The sequence below is a fragment of the Schistocerca nitens genome, chromosome 9, assembly GCF_023898315.1.
Source record: "Schistocerca nitens isolate TAMUIC-IGC-003100 chromosome 9, iqSchNite1.1, whole genome shotgun sequence".
Taxonomy (NCBI): domain Eukaryota; kingdom Metazoa; phylum Arthropoda; class Insecta; order Orthoptera; family Acrididae; genus Schistocerca; species Schistocerca nitens.
In genome coordinates, this window is record NC_064622.1 from 316,658,632 (window position 1) to 316,681,083 (window position 22,452).

General features: G+C 44.3%; 1 protein-coding gene across 1 annotated transcript in view; it reads left to right on the forward strand.

The window, feature by feature from the left end:
* Nucleotides 1–6,753, forward strand: part of LOC126204214 (GTP-binding protein drn-1-like) — a 106,621-nt gene extending 99,868 nt beyond the window's left edge. The window contains exon 7 of the mRNA XM_049938612.1: nt 6,452–6,753. Coding sequence (XP_049794569.1) covers nt 6,452–6,753 — 302 coding nt within the window. The remainder of the gene's footprint in view (nt 1–6,451) is intronic.
* The last annotated feature ends 15,699 nt before the right edge of the window (nt 6,754–22,452 follow it).

Genomic DNA, 22,452 nt, shown 5'->3' on the forward strand with positions numbered 1-22,452 from the left:
GGTCCCAGGTCGACGGGCACGTGCACCTTCCGCCGACCACTGGCGACAACATCGATGTACTGTGGAGACCTCACGCCCCACGTGTTGAGCAATTCGGCGGTACGCCCACCCGGCCTCCCGCATGCCCACTATACGCCCTCGCTCAAAGTCCGTCAACTGCACATACGGTTCACGTCCACGCTGTCGAGGCATGCTACCATTGTTAAAGACTGCGATGGAGCTCCGTATGCCACGGCAAACTGGCTGACACTGACGGCGGCGGTGCACAAATGCTGCGCAGCTAGCGCCATTCGACGGCCAACACCGCGGTTCCTGGTGTGTCCGCTGTGCCGTGCGTGTGATCATTGCTTGTACAGCCCTCTCGCAGTGTCCGGAGCAAGTATGGTGGGTCTGACACACCGGTGTCAATGTGTTCTTTTTTTCCATTTCCAGGAGTGTACATATACGATACACCTGTCACGTACCCACAGCGAAAGAGGTCAATGCACGGAGGAAGACCGCCGCTTTCCCACAGGCGACTGAACCATCCTTTGAGATATCCCGGCCACCAATTCCACATGACATTTACATATTAAGTGAGAAACACTTGGGTATTATTCCACAAAATGTGTTATTTAACTAACTAGTTTTCCGCAGTACGCAGTCATCAATAAAAACCATAAAAAAATTGTGGCTCTAAAGTTTGTGAGATCAAATATTTTAATATAGGTGCCGCCAAATGATTTGTCATTTGGCTTTCAAAGAAGATGATGATGGTGACGTTGGAGTTGCGGGGCGCTTAACTGCCCGACTTTCAAAGATGACTAGTAATAACATTCGGTATAAGGAAAAAATGAGAAAAATTATTTCCATGATATAAGAAGTAAAAACAATTTAGCCGACAAGAGAAACGCGCCGTCGTCGTCATCAATTTCGTCAATGTTTGTAGTATATGCCGGACTTGCCAGAAATGAAAGTGAAGTAAATCAGTGCTCCAGACGGCAAAGCGTTCAGAAGGAAAAGCATTTTTGGGGCGGATAGGGAGAGGCCCAAACGGTTTATGTTAACGTGGCTTCCTGGCAGCGGTTGGTGGAGCTGGAAGTGTACACGAGGGTTATCCGAGGGTCGAGGGATCTGGTCCCTACGTGGAAGAATTTGCTTAGTTTTTAAGTTGGTAACAATGCTCAATATTGTATTTATTATTAATTCGGAATAAATTTTCAAGAAAGGATTGTGGTTACAGCGTCCCGACGTTATTGTGACTAATGCTTACGGGACTTTATATTTCGTCAGTTTCATTCTAACCTTCGAGCAACCCTCATCAGCTGCACAGTAGGTTCGTGGTGCAGGTAAAATCGACCCATCGTCCGTTGGAGATGACGCTAGCTACAGACAACTACACAGCTCACTCGATTGCGTGCTGTCGACCGAGTAACGTGAATCTCTCAAGAACACAGTGAGAATATTGCTTTTCTGTATCAGCTTTGAAACAATCATGTAAGTGTAAAAGTCCAGCATTCTTGACATGTGTAAGATACCGAGAAAGTTACGGCTCCTCCTGTTTTTACAATGAACTCACCTCAGTCCATGTAGATCGACAACTGCAAAATAATAAAGTGTGTCTTTTGGTGTACGAAGTTCTCCTGTATGCGTTATAATTCCTCTCTGAAAATTTATTACCAATCCCACATTTGCCTTTGTCTTTATTTTCCTGCCTTTATTAATAATTACAATGTATTGAGCGTTTTTTCGGGCTGTTTGCAGTGCAATTACTGTAAAAATTGAAATATAAAACGACGTTTCCACTTAGGGAATAGATCGGCTGCGTCAGCCTGCTGTCTGTAAACGTCATTAACATGATTGACACATGCTTTGCTCGACCCACTCCAAAAATGTTATGTTTTCTAAAGACTTAGCCATCTGAAGCGGGCACTTCTGCAGGTTCATTTCTGACCAAGTTCGGCGTACGCCTTAATTTTGGCCGAAATAAAAATACGAACGTCAAAAGAATTGTCCGAAGGGATCGTGAATTAGATCTGATTTACGAGTAGAGACAAATGAATGTTTACAGTTTCAAAAAATTTTGGTCATTTGCTCAAGAGAAAGAGCTTCGTAAATTGAACACGTCAATAATGCGTCCGTCCACCTATGGGCCATATTGAAGCAGTTATTCGGCTTGGCAATCATTGATTGCTGGATGACGTCCTGAATGATATCGTGGGAGCGTCCAATTCAAACATTAGATCGTCAATACCCCGAGCTAATTGGAGGGTCCCGCCCATAATGCTTCAAACTTTCTCCATTGGGGAGAGATCCGGGAAACTCTTTGGCTTTGGAAGGGTTGGCATGCACGAAGAGAAAGAGTAGCAACTCACGCCGTTGGCGCGTGAGCATTATTTTGCTGAAATCTCGGCTCAGGATGTCTTGTCATGAAGGGCAGCGAAACGACACCTAGAATATCATCTACGATAATGGAGAGACGTCTTCCGAAGAAAGAGTGGTTTCAAGTGTCCCGCAGGGGACTGTCGTAGGACCGTTGCTATTCACAATATACATAAATGACCTTGTGGATGACATCGGAGGTTCGCTGAGGCTTTTTGCGGATGATGCTGTGGTATATCGAGAGCTTGTAACAATGGAAAATTGTACTGAAATGCAGGAGGATCTGCAGCGAATTGACGCATGGTGCAGGGAATGGCAATTTAATCTCAATGTAGACAAGTGTAATGTGCTGCGAATACATAGAAAGAAAAATCCCTTATCAGTTAGCTACAATATAGCAGGTCAGCAACTGGAAGCAGTTAATTCCATAAATTATTTGGGAGTACACATTAGGAGCGATTTAAATTGGATGAATCCTAAGGAAATGCAATCCGAAAACAAAGGAAGTAGATTACAGTACGCTTGTTCGCCCACTGCTTGAATACTGCTCAGCAGTGTGGGATCTGTACCAGATAGGGTTGATAGAAGAGATAGAGAAGATCCAACAGAGCAGCGCGCTTCGTTACAGGATCATTTAGTAATCGCGAAAGCGTTACGGAGATGATAGATGAACTCCAGTGGAAGACTCTGCAGGAGGGACGCTCAGTAGCTCGGTATGGGCTTTTGTTGAAGTTTCGAGAACATACCTTCACCGAAGAGTCAAGCAGTATATTGCTCCCTCCTACGTATATCTCGTGAAGAAACCATGAGGATAAAATCTGAGAGATTAGAGCCGACACAGAGACATACCGACAATCCTTCTTTCCACGAACAATACGAGACTGGAATAGACGGGAGAACAGATAGAGGTAGTCAAGTTACCCTCCGCCACACACCGTCAGCTGCCTTTCGGAGTATGGATGTAGATGTAGGTACGAGCTGCTGTTCTGCAAGAGTGCCGCAATTGACAGCCAAAGGGCTTCTCCTATGATAGAAATTGCGTCCCAGTGCATCACTCGTGGTTGTCGTGCCGCTGGTCATCGAGGCTGACTTCTAAAGGAGCGTTTACACATGTGTACCTTGTCGCTAGTACACTTCCGGCTGTAGCTTGCCCCCACACGGAAGTAGAGGCGCTCAGCGCAGACGAAGGAGTGAATGGCATCACTCACGCGCACATATGGAAGAAGAGGCATGCAAGTGGGTTAAGCACAGTCACACGGTGACTGGCGTATTGCGCACGGGTGTTAACCCATGCAAATCTTTTCAGACCTGAATTTCTTCTGCAGGAAGGAAAATACTTATTCGTATGGTACAGCTCTCAGGTGATTTTTTCATGATTTTAGGAACAATATTTATACAGAATTATGTACCCGTTTTCAAAACATACTTCATACACTTGGTTCCGTTTTGTGGATTAAAACAAATAATTACAAAATATTCTCTATTGTAATAAAGTGATCATTCAGTAATTACCACGCCAAATAGCTACAACAGTATTCAATCATTGAGCGGAATCCGGCGAACCAGCCACATCCGTTTATTCTGATCGTCACGAGCTGCTGCACACTGCTGCATTGAATTGCTGATATTTTCATAGTGATGGCCAAGGGTTGGGAGCAGTTGCGCGTGATAAAATGGTTGAACACTCACAAATGTCTCTCTCACGTTTCCATTGGGATAAAATACTTGCGTTGCAGCTAAGACGCAGTAAAAGTTACTGTAGGCAATTGTAGCCAGACGATCTCATAGGTTTAAACTGGACTCATAATTGGATAAAATTATATTCCAGTAACTTCGGTTCCAGGCCGAAGACGTGTCTGGAGATGCCATATACAATGGTAGGACACCAACCTGACTGTCACCCTCCAGACGGCCTCACAAGCAGGAGTGATGGTCTGGGCTGCCATTTTATTTCGCAACAGGACCCCTTTGGGTGCCATTCATGGTACACTTACAGGGGTACGTCGACGATATCCTACGTCACATTTTGTTATCCTTCATGGCAAACCTTCTTGAGTTTGCATTTCAGCAAAATAACGCACATCCGCACACGGCGAGAGTTTCTACACCTTGTCTTCCTTCTTCCAAATCCTACCTTGGGAACAAGATCGCTGGATCTCTCTCCAATCAGAACGTTTGCAGCATTATAGGCAGAGCCCTTCAATACGAGGTGTGGCTAGAAAAAAACCGGACTAGTACTGGTGAAACAATAAAACGAATGCAATAAGGCTGAAAGTCGCGTGGCCTGTCACGTGACTCTCGCTCCGCCTACTGCTCGAGTTTCATCTGCCTCCTGCACTCAGTCTGCCCGTGGCGTCTGTTTTAAGCAGTTGACGTTTTGTCTGTACGTCGGAAAATGTTGAGTGTACAGAAAGAACAGCGTGTTAACATCAAATTTTGTTTCAAACTAGGAAAATCTGCAAGTGAAACGTTTGTAATGTTACAACAAGTGTACGGCGATGATTGTTTATCGCGAACACAAGTGTTTGAGTGGTTTAAACGATTTAAAGATGGCCGCGAAGACACCAGTGATGACACTCGCACTGGCAGACCATTGTCAGCAAAAACTGATGCAAACATTGAAAAAATCGGTAAACTTGTTCGACACTTTCCTTGTCAACTCCTGTTAACTCAGACACTGCTCTGATTGTTAAACGGCGATCTTGTCGAACAAGTTTACCGATTTTTTCAATGTTTGCATCAGTTTTTGCTGACAATGGTCTGCCAGTGCGAGTGTCATCACTGGTGTCTTCGCGGCCATCTTTAAATCGTTTAAACCACTCAAACACTTGTGTTCGCGATAAACAATCATCGCCGTACACTTGTTGTAACATTACAAACGTTTCACTTGCAGATTTTCCTAGTTTGAAACAAAATTTGATGTTAACACGCTGTTCTTTTGTACACTCAACATTTTCCGACGTACAGACAAAACGTCAACTACTTAAAACAGACGCCACGGGCAGACTGAGCGCAGGAGGCAGATGAAACTCGAGCAGTAGGCAGAGCAAGAGTCACGTGACAGGCCACGCGACTTTCAGCCTTATTGCATTCGTTTTATTGTTTCGCCAGTACTAGTCCGGTTTTTTTCTAGCCACACCTCGTAGACTAGAGACACTGACGAGCTAACTTGCCACTTGGACGGAATCTCAGAGTAAGACTTTCAACAACTCTGCCAAGACGCCCGATAACTGCTTGCATAAGGGCCAGAGGTGGACTAACGCGTTACTGTCTAGCTCAGTTTGTGAATTTCTTTCTCTTGAATAAATTACCCAGTTTTTCTGAAATATTAATGATTCACTTGTCTGTACATGTACATCACATCGACCGGTTTCCGTCCCATTCGGACAATTTCTTTGTGCTGCGTCTCTTTTTTTCTCTTAGAGTGTATATCTACATCTACATTTATACTCCGCAAGCCACCCAACGGTGTGTGGCGTAGGGCACTTTACGTGCCACTGTCATTACCTCCCTTTCCTGTTCCAGTCGCGTATGGTTCCCGGTTAAGAACGACTGCCGGAAAGCCTCCGTGCGCGCTCGAATCTCTCTAATTTTACATTCGTGATCTCCTCTGGAGGTATAAGTAGGGGGAAGCAATATATTCGATACCTCATCGAGAAACGCACCCTCTCGAAACCTGGACAGCAAGCTACACCGCGGCGCAGAGCGCCTCTCTTGCAGAGTCTGCCACTTGAGTTTGCTAAACATCTCCGTAACGCTATCACGCTTACCAAATAACCCTGTGACGAAACGCGCCGCTCTTCTTTGGATCTTCTCTATCTCCTCCGTCAACCCGACCTGGTACGGATCCCACACTGATGAGCAATACTTAAGTATAGGTCAATGGTAGTATATGGCGCATTAAGTCATGAACTACATGGTAAATTACAATAATTTTTCAAAGATGACAAAACTAAACAAATGTAATAAATTCTAGTGCAGTGTTTGATGTGTCGTGTGTTTTTCATTCGTTATTCTGCATTTTCTGTAATTCGAAAAATGTAAGAACCAGCCGGTATTTAGAGCACTAGTGGTGCGGTGAACCTTACAGAGCGGGTCCCGGGCAGAGACCTGGCGCGTCCCGACTTGTGGTCCGAGGTTCGCGCCTCGTGGGGGTGCGGCTACGCCGAGTGCAGCGCGCGGCAGCGGGGGCAGGTGCTGGCCGTGTTCCAGCGGCTGATGCGCCAGGTGGACCGGCTGCTGGGCGCGGCGGGCGCCGCCTCGCCGCCCATCCCCGCCTCTTACGGGCTGCTGGCCGCCTCCTCGCCGGAGGACGGCGACGCCGACGACGAGCGGCCCGAGCGCGGCTTCCTGGAGACGCCGGACGGCCGCGCCACCTGCCACCTGTTGTGACGCTGCGCCGACGCGGCCGCCCTGGACGCCCGCCGCGACTCCCAACCACAGAGGGACGTGCGCTCCTGCCCGCTGCTCTGAGGGCGCTGCCGCTGGACGCGCACTCCCTCAACACCTCTATTCTGCTCTGCGTTCCAACAACTCGTGCGCGAGCTCCCGGCAATGAGAATTGAATTCTCTTCATCAGCTGTGTATTCTGAATAGATGTGAATTAATCTTCGTACGTCCATATTTAAATTGGATGACGGTGGGACACAGCTGATATAATTTTTTTAAATTAAAAAAATGAAACTCCTCCAGCTGTACTTAGGATTTTATATTTAATTGGCTACTAGTTTCGACGTTGCATCAACGCCATCTTCAGACCCGTACACTTTGATGAAATCAATTGTGTGTGGCTCAGTACTACATGTCCGCGGTGAGACCAACACGTGCTCCACATCGATCTATGTGGAGCACGTGTTGGTCTCACCGCGGACTTACAGTACTGAGCCACACACTTGATTTCGGACCTGACGACGGCGTTGATGCAACGTCGAAACTAGTAGCCAAGTGAATATAAAATCTTAAGTACAGCTGGAGGAGTTTCATTTTTAATAAAATAAAAAAGTGTGAATTATGTTTCCATCGTTTTATCCTTCGTAAGTCCCACAGCCTCAGTTAACTTCAAGGATATCATTTTTCTTCTGTCAGGCCGCGTATAAAATTCTTTATTTTGCGCATTATCGGTTTCGGGCATTTGCCCATTCTCGAGGGTGTATGAAAACATAGCACCAGACCGCAACAAACTAACAGGTAAACACTATTCATGTAACTATATTAGATGTACGTACCATTACACAAACATTGAATTTACCTCTAGTAACATTTGTGTCTACATCGTCGGCATTAATAATCGCGTGCCAGGTGTAACTGTGCGAATCGCAGTCGTCATACGTCCTCACCTAAAATATAAAGGCTCATGACATGAAATTGCTGATGAGAAAAAAGTATTACCACGTTACTTAAATGTAACATCCATACAGGTGCAGAAAGGAAACAAACCTTGCAATATTTCCTACTAAACGCATTGTATATCGTCATCCACGAACTTTCCCACGAGCAATTTTGCGTGGTGAACTCTGAGCTGTCAGTTAGAGAATAACAGTACAACTGTCGATCCGATTTCAAGAACAAAACGTATTATGTAAATAAATTAGAGTCCCACTTAAGCACCGTTACAGAATCTTCAGTGCATGTGTCGAGACACATTTCATGTACTGAACAAAAACTATTTACATCGTATATATTCAGTATAATATTGCGATTTTTAAATTAATGACTACGATTTAGCCATATATGTTACAACATAAAAATATTATGTTTGTGTAACGGTACGTCCACTGTAGTTACATTTATGTTTAGTTGGTTCTTGCTACTGTGTGTTACTGTGTTTCTAGACACATTTGAGAATGGGCAGTGCCCAAAACCGGTAGTGTGAAAAATAGAAAAAAATAATTATACACATCCTGGTGGGAAAATATTGTTCTGAAAATTAAATCAATGAATCAGCTATTCTGAATACTACTAGTTCCGTTTGAGCAGGTAAAAGAATACCTACCCGGCAAATCTGTCCGTGGCGACATCGGACTCATTTTCGTACTATAGGGGTATTTCTGTTGCCGGAAAAAAATATACTGGTAAGGGTCGGGAGGAAACTGCAAACAAGCAACAGACAAGCAGTTGAAGGAATTATTGTACAGATGTGAACTGAAAAATAAAAATCACGTGAGATATGAACTGTGTTATTCAGTATGTAAATGGTAACTTTGCTGTGTTGTTGGCAAAGTTACAGATTCAGACAGTTCGTCACAGTTCAAAAAAGATTGATTAGATGACAGGAAGAACGTGAATATTTTGTTACAGAGGCATGAGGAAAGCACATCATACAGGCAAGCGATAATTTCGCTGTTAGTTCGAAAAATCAGTTATGTGCGCTTGAGTTCTCCACTTGTGAGTGAAACTAAGACCGAAGAAAAGTATTGGCAGAAACTCTTAGAACCAGTCGTTGTAATCACCACATTTTTAGCAGAACGTCTTGCGCTTCTGGGTAGTGATGATATTGTTGGTTACCTCACAATGAAAGTTATTGAGATTTATTAGAATTAATTGTCAAACTCCATATTTTTCTTGTCCAAGTGTACAGATACTTACGCAAATAAATAAAAGGGACATACGGCATGTTTGTCAAAATCAACTTGGGACGAATTTATCCATCGCAATGCATCAAGCGTACAGGATCATATTATTCGCGAAATCACGATAGGCAGATACTCTTCTCTTCCTTTGGATTCCACTCCAGATGCATAGCATCTAGATCAACTGACTCTGATAATCCGCTGTGTCCTACGATCTGGACCAGTGGAAAGATCTGTAGTCAGTTGCTGTGGCCGAGCGGTTCTAAGCGCTTCAATCCGGAACCGCGCTGCTGCTACGGACGCAGGTTCCAATCCTGCCTCGGCCATGGACGTGTGTGATGTCCTTAGGTTAGTTAGGTTTAAGTAGTTATAAGTCTAGCGAACTGACGACCTCAGATGCTAAGTCTCATAGTGTCCTCGGAGTCTTTCGCGACGGCATATATGAATAAAAGGTTCTCTTTTTTCAAGCCGCGTCAATTCGAATAAAATCCTCGAGCTTTCGATGACCATCTCCGCTATCGTCGTTAGGAGTTTAGACTGCCGGGCTGCTACGGTTTCTCTATTATATAGGCATGATGACATCATCAGCAGCCAGTCAGATAGACCCAATGTGGCGCGCGCGTGCGTAAGTCGACCCGGGCAGTAAGCGGAGCTATTGCCCGTGGCAGCACCAGTGACGTCACGTGGGGCCAGGGGCAGGCGCCACGTTTGAAACTGCCGCTCCCGCGCAGCGCCTCTGCCTTCGCTTTCTTTCGATGTCCGACGCCAGCCCCATGCTTTGCTGAGTGTGTACCCCCTGGTCTCTGTTGAAATTGTTGTTGTTTATACGAATCTCGGCCGCTTTCTTTGTAACGGAGTCCGAATATGTAGATGCTTGAACCAACAATTTTGCATTATCGAACTGTATTATATGTCCGTTTTCTAGGCAATGCTTCGCTATGGCCGACTTATCAAGTTCCCTTTGTTTTATATGGCGTTTGAAATTATGGTGATCAAATCCACAAAGCTATGATATTGTGAACAGATTAAAATTAAGTAAATGAATCAGCATAAGTCCCTGCTAACTAATTAATCAATTCGGGCGAGCTAAACTGTTTCGCTACAGTGGCACACTACTGCGCTGGACATGCTAAGAGAGTAGTTGTTACTTGGGAATTGTTGCATGTTGAGGGCTACGTTGAGTAGCTCGTAACGAAAGCATCCAGCACACATTCAAGTTCTGTTATCCGCCACCTAGAGATTTGCTTACGTCGTGTCTGTAAAGTTGGCTCGATGCCGCAACTGGTCTTCTCCGTCAGCCCTGGTTCCACATGAGCATCCAATCGACTGTGAGTGATGCAAGGGAATGCGGAAAAATCTCACTGCTACTTTAAGAAAAGTGTCAAAGTAATGGGACGTCACTTTGTTTAATGGAAAAAATCAAAGACTAACTGCCTTTAGAACCAGCCCAACGATAATACTTTAATGTACATTCGCGGATTGTGCTCATGAAATATCGAGCACCATTTCGAGTTCATACAATTACGTCCACACGAACTTAAAGACAGTTCGAAGTCGCACACTTACCAATTCACATGTAAGCGTTTTCCAACGTGCTTCTAACTCATTACATCACTTTTACACCAAAACAATTTCAGTTTACTGCACATTCATGGTGCCTCGCGGGAAACAAGTCAGAGACTGGGCACTGAGCGAGCTTCGGCGTTTGGGACCTACCTGCTCAGAGTACATATTTGTTTGGTCTATTTAACCATTCAACTAAGGACAGTCTGAAATAATATTCTAATTAAAATGTGAGCTTGATATTGGAAACACTGAAATCATGGATTAGAAGGTATCTGTGTTGATAATGTAGACACCCTAGTTGGAGTCATACACAACACTGAGACAGTTTGCCAAAATGCCTATCAATGTGGATCACGGTGTTCCCTGTCAGCTCCAACCTGTTCTCAAGCTCCATTCCTTCTGTCGTTTTATGTCATGGGAACTGCTAATATGATAATAATTGCTTGCTGGAAAATAGCTGCATAAGCCTTTCTGAAAGATGTGATGAAATCTAATAATTAAGAACCGCTATGGGACGTGAATGGCGCAAGGTGTCCAGACTGGAACAGTTTCCCTGTTAGCAACTAAAAGAATCTCTACCTGCAAATCCTCTCTTCACTAATCATGTTGACATCGGACTCGTTTCCGTATTAAAGGCACTCCTGTCACCAGAATAAATAATATTAAAAAGGGACCGGGGACAGCTACTAATAAATAACAGATATTGAGATAAAGAAATCACCGTCTAAGGGACATTCAAAATGAATCGAGGCGGAGGCTGTAAAATCAAAACCGCTGAAGGGTTCGTAATGTCGTTGCCACGGAAGACGGTGTGGCCCCCATAAGGGCGCCAAGGGCTCGAACTCTCCGCTAAAAGGGTAGGGGCGCTCACTCACGTGACGACAGGGTGAATGCATGGACACGTCGACGGTTCACTGCACTGAGCAGCGCTTACAACAAAACGTGGGACTGAGCGCACGTGGAATCCAGACCCACGTCTTTATCAACAGTACGCTACATGTAAGGTCATCCGAGCAATCCTTTTGAACCCACTCAGTGCTAATACCGGCCACAGACTTCTCCACTCTGTGTATACTATGCAGCGGGCCTTCCACGATCCTGTGAGGATCTTTCACCATTGCGGGTTCTTTGATGTGTACACAGCCACAGTGTTGTTGCTGAAAATTAGCGCTCTCAATGTAAGCAGAGTATTTTCTGTGATCCCTGTGTATACCTAAGAGCTAAAGGTCAAGATATTACACGATTCGCGGGCCGACACACATTTTTGTATTGTTACCACAATCATCTTCGCTATCACGAATCACTTTGCTTATGGTTAAAGAATTACTTCTCAAAACACAAGAGCGCCTTTAACAATGTTGTTGTGATAACTATTATGACACCAAAAATCTGCGTACAACAAGTAATATCCATAAAAAAAGTCGTTCGGTACCACGACCTGGTGCAGGACTTTGAATTAGAGCCTCTTCGGCCTTAAAACCATAGGCACTTAGTTTTCCCCGGACGGTCACCCATCCAACTGCTAGCCACACCCAGCGTTGCGTAACTCCGGTGGTCAGGCGGGAACCGCTTTTACCAACGTGGCAAGGCAGTGGAAGATTATTAATTGTTTTCACCTGTGCGTGTATTTTGGAGAGCACTTAATTTAGTTTATCTCCACCGGTTACTAAAATTTTCGTTAATTGATGATAAAACCACAGACAAGGGAATAAAAATGTAGTCAAAAATTGAATACTCAGATGCTATTCCCGTTAGAAATAATAGAGTAAACAACTGTAACGACAGTTTTTACTAAATAAAATAAAATTTTGTATCTCACCCCGCATAGATGACTCAGTTTATGTTGTCATCCCTTCATATATTATCTTAATTTACTTGTTTCAATTTATTTCATTACACATAAATTCAAATGTACCTGTTTATCGGCCCGTATGAGACCTGGAAGATATTTCGTATTTCCTGATGGTCTTCGTCAACTAAACTCCACATTATTTCGACTGGGTAACTACCGGTTATACCCAAATGAGCCTTCGCGGACTGTCGAAGATGTCTTCAATTACACAATGCGGCAAAATCGTGTTGACAGACAGACAAAACCAACCAGCTGCAGCGCCCTCGCTTGTGGATCTGCAGAGCCAAGCTGTCCTCTGCGTTGCCGTTCGCCGCGGCCGTCGGTGCACTCTATCGTGTTCCATTTGAGAAAATCGTCCAGATTCCACACATTCTCCAGCTGGTAGCAGCCGTCGCGGATCGTCAGAATTTCCGTCGTGCGTATTTCCAAGGATTCTTTAATGATTAAGACTCAGAAAGGTGCTGCTGTGGCCAAAATTGTTTTGTCATACTCTGTTATTTTGCGGTGGAGACGCAATGTTTGGTGATAGATTTGACATACGTGCGAAATAGGCACAGCGGAATGGAGGACCTCTTCGTCAGTCCTCGATGACTAGCCTGAGGATGAATGACGTGTGCTCAGTCGAAATGTCGTGGAGTTTAGATGAGGTCGGCCGGCTGCAAGCCCGAAATTTCTTTGAACACAAAATACAACGGGAATATTTAAAAGCACACAAGTCTAAGACTGGAAATAATAAAAGCTTAATTAAAACGTGCGAAATTTTGAACGAGATTCATTTTTTAATTCCATTCTTCAGTCCAAACTTTGCTTTGTTTTGGAAGTAATTATTATTATCTGCCCTGTTTGTTCCGAATATGTTACGAAGAAAGTAGGTCATGATTTGTTGTGTTAACATGAATAAAGACAGCAATTAATTTATAGTAATCACCGTTACAAAATTGCGGTTATCTACATGCAAATAAAAATGTTAAGAGAATGCAGTGCTTCAACATCCTTCACTCATGTTAACCTATTGATTCTTCCTTCAGAGAACGACTGTCCGTCCCTTAGATGACTTAATACAACTAACCAAGAAATCAAAAGTCCAATGTAACTATTGTATGTGTGGTGTCTGCTCTCTTAAGTCATGTGCTAAAAATTTTGTCTTTAAGGGGCGATGATTCAGAAGACAATAAATACCAGGTTTTCATTATGTGCTGGAAGAAGAAATCGGACTGTCACGTAAACCTTTGAACCAGTATTCCGTAGTCTCATACGTTGTAATATTTTGTCAAGAATGGTGTATGTTTCTGCTTAGCCTCCGCAGGTCACATTTCACAACTGATCTTCATGAAATCGGGAGAAAACAGAAGTTAATTTGTCGGTAGTTAATTTTCAGTTATTTGTGTAACACTTAACAGGGCTCATCGCAGTTACGACTTCTATTGTTATTTAGTACCATTCAAGTTGACAACTGTGTGACAAATTAAAGTGGGGACATCAAACTGCGAAGAGTCACCGTGTTGTTTCAGAAGCTGTGGATTACATGACTGATGCGATGTGTATGTGAAACAGTTATTGTAAATAAATTGTACACATTTTTAAAGAAATTGGGAATATTACTAGCTTTTATGCTTTAAATGTGCACATTATTTCTGTTTAATGTATGTCGCACTGTGTATACATAAGCAAAGATTAATAAATATTTTCTGTAGATTTCTGTACAAAACATGATACTTTTATATTTCACAACAGATATTAGTTATCACACATACTAAATAGACGTGTATGAAAATATTCCAAAACACTTCTTTCCTTCCCCGTCATGTAAGTCTTGCAGTCTGGAACCGCAAGACCGCTACGGTCGCAGGTTCGAATCCTGCCTCGGGCATGGATGTTTGTGATGTCCTTAGGTTAGTTAGGTTTAACTAGTTCTAAGTTCTAGGGGACTAATGACCTCAGCAGTTGAGTTCCATAGTGCTCAGAGCCATTTGAGCCATGTAAGTCTAGAACATGTTTCAGAACTACGAAAATGGGTGCTGTTAGCCTCAATATCCCTATATGCCAATCAATGTGACTGGCATAAGATTTGATACAAAGTGCTTATTACAAGTCACTATTTAGTACCTGTCGAAAAGTTACATGGATAGCAAGGAACTATAGTACAGTCAGCGAAAGAAAGCCACTGACAGTTCCATGGGGATTGGCACGATAGCTTCACTCGTCTAACTCAACCAAGCACTTAAAGCGACTTTGTATACGTCACTATGGCAACGTCTCAGAGTTGTAGCACCTCTGTAGACGACTTTGTTTTCACCTGCAGTCGTTTGCGTTTCGCAGCTGAAAGGGGACACCAGCATTTCCCCCTGTAAGGGATCTTCTTACGCCGACTATACTATAAACTGAAAGATCTGGTTACAATAGTGTAATAAAAATTACTTTGATTTTTAAAGATTTCGGATATGACTTATCTACGAGGAAGTTTCATCGAACAAAATTGTAACCATATTGAGTCCTGTTGAGACCTGTTGAAGAGTGGAAAGTGAAAATTTTCTAGGTGCCAAATTTCACTTACGTCAAGAGAATCAAAAACAATATATGTCTCTTTGTATATAACTCACTTGTATACAAGGAACTGAGAAGTTAATTCGACTCAAAACTGCCATGATACTCACTGCATCGCCACAAACAATTATGGGGCAAATTAGAAAATAAATAACCTATTAATAACGTCATAACTGCCAAACCAGGAAATTCGTTGGTTCTAGGTGCAAATAAGGGAGTTGTTATAAAGCTGATTCGTGCAAAAAGAGAAATAGCAAGCAGCCACTAGTAATATGTAATGTTATTTATTTACCCAAAGCAGTGCCACTACCGGTTTCGTACCGACAAGTTCACCGTCCTCCAGCTGTCCACATCCGTATTAAATTAGTTGCATTTTTCTTTTTTATGTTACTTCTTGGTTGCTTACTTCCCTCACTTACTGTTTCGTGGCCGGAAGCCAAATCAAAGCCTCTCAGCACAGTACTGGGACATGTCCTGAGCTGCTTTTCTGTCCAGCCACAATTCTTCGAGGATGCATCTGTAGGGACAGTACGGACAGGCGAGTAGTAGTTCCACGCCTTGCACAGCACCACAGTCTCACTTGTCGTCATGCACGTTACCATGTCCCCACCTGATCATGTACATTTTTACCGGGATCACTCTTCTTATGCAGTTCAAGGTCCTCATTGTTTTCCAATTTGTTGTGGAGCCGTGAGGCACTACATGTGCTGGCAGATAGTCAGGTGGTGACTCTTCAGTGGCCACGTTTAAGATCATTTTGCACTGCAGTTCCTTCTCTAAATCCTCGCACAAACGAAAAATTGGCTGACATCGAAATAAGTGTCCAAGGAATAGAAAAGCAACTGGAATCACTGAGCAGAGGAAAGTCCACTGGACCTGACGGGATACCAATTCGATTCTACACAGAGTACGCGAAAGAACTTGTCCCCCTTCTAACAGCCGTGTACCGCAAGTCTCTAGAGGAACGGAGGGTTCCAAATGATTGGAAAGGAGCACAGGTAGTACCAATCTTCAAGAAGGGTCGTAGAGCAGATGCGCAAAACTATAGACCTATATCTCTGACGTCGATCTGTTGTAGCATTTTAAATGTTTTTTGCACAAGTATCATGTCGTTTTTGGAAACCCAGAATCTACTATGTAGGAATCATGGATTCCGGAAACAGCGATCGTGTGAGACCCAACTCGCTTTATTTGTTCATGAGACCCGGAAAATATTAGATACAGGCTCCCAGCTAGATGCTATTTTTCTTGACTTCCGGAAGGCGTTCGATACAGTTACGCACTGTCGCCTGATAAACAAAGTAAGAGCCTACGGAATATCAGACCAGCTGTGTGGCTGGATTGAAGAGTTTTTAGCAAACAGAACACAGCATGTTGTTCTCAATGGAGAGACGTCTACAGACGTTAAAGTAACCTCTGGCGTGTCACAGGGGAGTGTTATGGGACGATTGCTTTTCACAATATATATAAATGACCTAGTAGATAGTGTCGGAAGTTCCATGCGGCTTTTCGCGGATGATGCTGTAGTATACAGAGAAGTTGCAGCATTAGAAAATTTCAGCGAAATGCAGGAAGATCTGCAGCGGATAGGCACTTGGTGCAGGGAGTGGCAACTGTCCCTTAACATAGACAAACGTAATGTATTACGAATACATAGAAAGAAGGATCCTTTATTGTATGATTATATGATAGCGGAACAAACGCTGGTAGCAGTTACTTCTGTAAAATATCTGGGAGTATGCGTGCGGAACGATTTGAAGTGGAATGATCATATAAAATTAATTGTTGGTAAGGCGGGTGCTAGGTTGAGATTCATTGGGAGAGTGCTTAGAAAATGTAGTCCAACAAAGGAGGTGGCTTATAAAACACTCGTTCGGCCTATACTTGAGTATTGCTCATCAGTGTGGGAACCGTACCAGATCGGGTTGACGGAGGAGATAGAGAAGATCCAAAGAAGAGCGGCGCGTTTCGTCACAGGGTTATTTGGTAACCGTGATAGCGTTACGGAGATGTTTAATAAAAAGTGGCAGATTCTGCAAGAGAGGCGCTCTGCATCGCGGTGTAGCTTGCTCGCCAGGTTTCGAGAGGGTGCGTTTCTGGATGAGGTATCGAATATATTGCTTCCCCCTACTTATACCTCCCGAGGAGATCACGAATGTAAAATTAGCGAGATTAGAGCGCGCACGGAGGCTTTCAGACAGTCGTTCTTCCCGCGAACCGTACGCGACTGGAACAGGAAAGGGAGGTAATGACAGTGGCACGTAAAGTGCCCTCCGCCACACACCGTTGGGTGGCTTGCGGAGTATAAATGTAGATGTAGATGTAGATAGATAGATAGATATCAGTCATCCAGGCTCACAATATCAAGAAGACTATGTTCGTTGCGATTTTTTTTGTCTGAGCTTCTTTGTTTATTGGTTGGTTGGGGAAGGAGACCAGACAGCGTGGTCATCGGTCTCATCGGAGTAGGGAAAGATGGGGAAGGACGTCGGCCGTGCCCTTTCAGAGGAACCATCCCGGCATTTGCCTGGAGTGATTTAGGGAAATCACGGAAAACCTAAATCAGGATGGCCGGACGCGGGATTGAACCGTCGTCCTCCCGAATGCGAGTCCAGTGTCTAACCACTGCGCCACCTCGCTCGGTTCTTTGTTTATTGGAGAGATGTTCTTCGGGAGCTGGGATAGCCGGCCATTGTGACCGTGAGGATCTAGGCGCTTCAGTCCGGAACGGCGCTGCTGCTACGATCGCAGGTTCAGATCCTGCCTCGGGCATGGATGTGTGTGATGTTCTTAGGTTAGTTAGGTTTAAGTAGTTCTAAGTTCTAGGGGACTGATGACCATAGATGTTAAGTCCCATAGTGCTCAGAGCCATTTGAACCCTTTAAATCAGAAATGAAGTACGGACCGTTCAAATTGCAAGGGTATCAAAACAAAGTGCGGTTGCAATAATACGTTGAAAGGAGTGACAAGAAAGTTACTACCGTATCAGCAGAGGATAGGCTGATTATTTTCACACAATTTTACAGAAAATGTCAGTCACTCGTTCTTGGTTTAGAAGGATTCAGGATGATTACATTTGGTCAGGTGAAACCATACCGTTCATGGTCGTTGCGGAAATACTTCACAGTAGCCACTGGTGAAGACTTTAGAGACATCCTAGTGGTAAATTGCGTAAATCAATGGCCAAAATGTGAAGTCAGATGATCAACTACGGACGCATATCGCTATGTTCCAGGTGAATATGAAGGATTTATAACTGTTAAGAACACTGACAAAGAAATGGAAACAAGTTTTTATGCGAAACACTTGCAAATGTACGGTCAACAACGCCGGAATCCTAATGACGCAATTGATATCCTCCTAGAAGCAAGTAGACCAGTGCTCAGATGACTTTTGCCGGACTTGTTTCGGCGGAGGATAGAAAACTATCATATGTTACCTAGTAACAGAAGAAATGAGTGAAAGTTGCGTAGTTATTTGAGGCAAACAACATAAGGAAACAGCCTAGCACCTCCATAAACGAGGGTAAATCGCTAACGACAGAAGCTCATCACAAACACGATTAGCAGACTTCATTGTGTAAATATCGTAAGGGAGGAACTAGAGGAACGTGGTGATTTTTCAGTACAAATTCACGCAATAGCCTGGAGCTTCATAGAAGGTTAACATTTGAGGGTCCCGTAAGGACAATTTAAGTAATCTAATCGCACATATAATAACGGCACAAGTGTAAACATTCGTCAAGCTAAATGGTTGACGAGAGGTTAGCATTAACATACGAACCATTTTATTATAATAGTATCACAATAAAAAACCAGCACCTTCCGAACAGGTCTAAGAGGCCCAATGGTACCCAGCGGTCGCCGTAATGTCATCTACAGCCCTTAGACGTCGTCTGATGCGGATACTCAGGGTCATTTGTCCAGGACACCGCTCTCTCGGTCGTTGTCCGTTTTCGTGACCGGTGTCGCTACTTCTCAGTCAAGTAGCTCCTCATTTTGTGTCACAAGGGCTGACTGCATCCCACTTGCCAGCAGGACTCGACAGACCTGGGTGGTGACTCAACCAAGTGCTATCCAAGCCATACAGCGCTTAACTTCGGTGGTGTGGTGGTAAGTTCTATGGGACCAAACTGCGGAAGTTATCGGTCCCTAACTTTGGCAGTCGGACGGGAACAGCCGTTAGCACAGCAGCAAAGCAGTTAGCTGTATATCACAGTCATTCGTAATATAAACACCAACAAATATGGAAGGGGAGTGGAATTTGAAATGGTGGATGCATACGGCGTTTCTTAAAACTCCCATACGACAATGAGTTCGCGCTGGCTGTGATCAAAGTTGAAGCTATCGTCTAATATGCTTGTGGTGCAGGACGTAGGATGACATAATTTGCAATGTCCCCACACACTGCGATAAGATTCAGTGCGAGTGCTTGCAGTGATTCATTTAAAGACGCTGTGCTTTCTAATGAATTCCCATAACTATTTAAGAAACACAGTCTTATGTCAGCCAGTTACTTTCTACACATCGTAAATGTAGCAGCCTTGAGGTGCCACAGCTAGTGGCGTGTAGCTCGCTTGGTGATAAAATTGTATTTTGACGTGCGCGAGAAACGAGGAAACAGTCTCGTTCGAGAATACAGCTACCTGTCGCGTCGTGGCATACTAGTTTCAGGAAAATAAGATATTAATGCACTGACGACGGAATCCTTCATTACTAATCACCACTTCCCTGCCTATCGTTTAGAATACAACACATATCAGTCGACAAATATAACGGGCGTTGTGAATTAATGATGGTGTACCTATTGCCATGAACTGCGGCAACTGTTGGTCTTGTCGAAAAATGCAGTTTTGCCCGTTTTCGAACGTATTTGCGTCGCTGGTCTTACACTGGATCTACTTACCTGCTGAAAATCTGTGCTCGCATTCAACTTCAGTTTTAGTAAATTAAGAGACTGGAATAGTTAGAAAGTTAAGTGTTCTGCGAAGGTAACCATGCAAGACTACACAGGACCTGCGGTATGTTTTGAAAGGCTAAGGCGACTGTGACTTTACGCCCTGACAGAAATTACTTTAACTAGTAAGCCTTCCACTTGACTACCTGGCCCATGCTTCAGCTAAACAGATTTTTCCCTTTGTATGTGTTTGTCTTTGCTAGCCTGCATTTGAGGCTATCTTTGTATCAGAGACTACATGAACTTCAGCCCTGAAATAATATTAACGAAGTGGTGGCCCTGTCATTATTTTAGTCAGTTGTTTGTGTGTGAGAATGATCATTCGTAAAATTTATGGAACGAGATAATCGATTAAAATACACACCTAAAAAATTTTCCCATCACCTCGTTTCCAGGAGTTCCGGAACGTGTACAGAAAATTCTAATAGAGATCAACATAAACATCATTTCCGTCCTTTTTATTGCTCATGAAAACCACACATTGCATGTTGTACCACCATACAGCGAGACCTTTAGTGGTGGTGGTGGTCGAGATTTCTGTACACACCGGTACTTCTAATAGCAAGTAGCACGTCCTCTTGCATTCATGCACGCTTTTATTCGTCGTGGCATACCGCCTACAAGTTCACCAATGTACTGTTGGTTGTTCCACTCCTCAACGGCGATTCAGTGTGGATCGCGCACACTGCTTTGTGCGTCACGTCATCCATAAGCAGCCATTTTCAGTCTAACTCAGGCATGTTCGATAGGGTTCATGCCGGCCACTCTAGTCGAGCGATGTCGTTATCCAGAAGGAAGATGTGCAAGATGGGGGCGCGAATTGTCGTCCATGAAAACGAATGGCTCGCCAATATGCTGGCGATATGGTTGTACTATCAGTCGGAGGATGGCATTCACATATCGTACAGCCGTTACGGCGCCTTCCATGACCACCAGCTAGGTACGTCGGCCCCACATAATGCCACACGAAAACATCAGGAACTTCCACCTAGCTTCACACACTGGACAGTGAGTCTAAGGCGTTCAGCCTGAGCGGATGACCTCCACTCTCCGTCGATCGTCTGGTTGGAGGCATATGCGACTCTCATCGGTGAAGAGAATGTGGTGCAAATCCTGAGCGGTCCATTCGGCAATTTGTTTGGGCCATCTGTACCACGCTGCATGGTGTCGTTGTATGCAACTCGCCGTGGACGTCGGGAGCGAAGCTGCGCATCATGCAGCCTATTGCGCACGACGTACTGTGGCTGCAAGAAAAGCATTATTCAACATAGTGGCGTTTCTGTCAGGATTCCTCCGAGCCATAATCCGTAGGTAGCCCTTCGGTGGCCTGAGCAAGGCATGTCATCGACAGTTCATGTCTCTCTGTATCTCCTCCATGTCGAAAAACATCGCTTTGGTTCACTCCGAGACACCTGGACACTTCCCTTGTGGAGAGCCCTTCCTGGCACCAACTAACAATGCTGACGTGATCGAACGGCAGTATTGACCGTTTAGGCATGGTTGAACTACAGACAACACGAGCCGTATACCTTCTTCCTGGTGGAATGATTGGAACCGATCGGCTATCGGAACCCCTCCGTCTAATAGGAGCTGCTAATGCAGGGTTGTTTAAATGTTTGGGTGGGTTTACTGACATCTCTGAACACTCAAAGGGACTGTGTGATACAATATCCACAGTCAACGCCTATCTTCAGGAGTTCTGGAAACCGGGGTGATGCTAAACTTTTTTTGGTGTGTAATAGAACAAATAATACATGTTAGCGTAATGACAAATAAAATGTGTACTGTTGGCAACACAAATAGACACAGCAAGTATTTAACACTGCGACTGGTTGGCAAAGACTAAGGGTTGTTTCATAGAACTATTTAATCTGATTAAAAAAATGGATAACGTAATCTGATATTATCAGGCACTGACTAGACGCTGATGGATTTATTCTAGACAGTAGTTGGCGCAGCTGAGATCAAGTGGTGAGACTATACCTCTTTCTCTATGAGTAGCGCTGTATGATACGTATGACCGTGATGGTGGTAGTGTCGTCCGAGTAGCGTTGTGCGGCGCATTCGTAACACGAAATATGCAAAGTCGCGGCTGGTGATCTGTTAGTCGGATCGCAATTGCTCTCTAATGTAGCCCTGAAATCCTTGCAGATTACCGAGCGAGGTGGCGCAGTGGTTAGACACTGGACTTGCATTCGGGAGGGCGACGGTTCAATCCCGCGTCCGGCCATCCTGATTTAGGTTTTCCGTGATTTCCCTAAATCACTCCAGGCAAATGCCGGGATGGTTCCTCTGAAAGGGCACGGCCGAATTCCTTCCCCATCCTTCCCTAATCCGATGAGACCGATGACCTCGCTGTCTGGTCTCCTTCCCCGAAACCAACCAACCAACCTTGCAGATTGCAGAGTGTGACACTCTATTTCGCCGGTCATACCATGGACCGATTTGACTCACATGACCGAGCACACGGAGCGACCAAACGGTAAGGTGGCAGATCTGATACGATTAACATTGCCCTCGGCACAGCGCGTTGTCCGAGATGACTGAGCTCCAAACTGTCACTACAGCTAAGACTTCATCTCAGGCTCGCCGTTCGAGACCAGG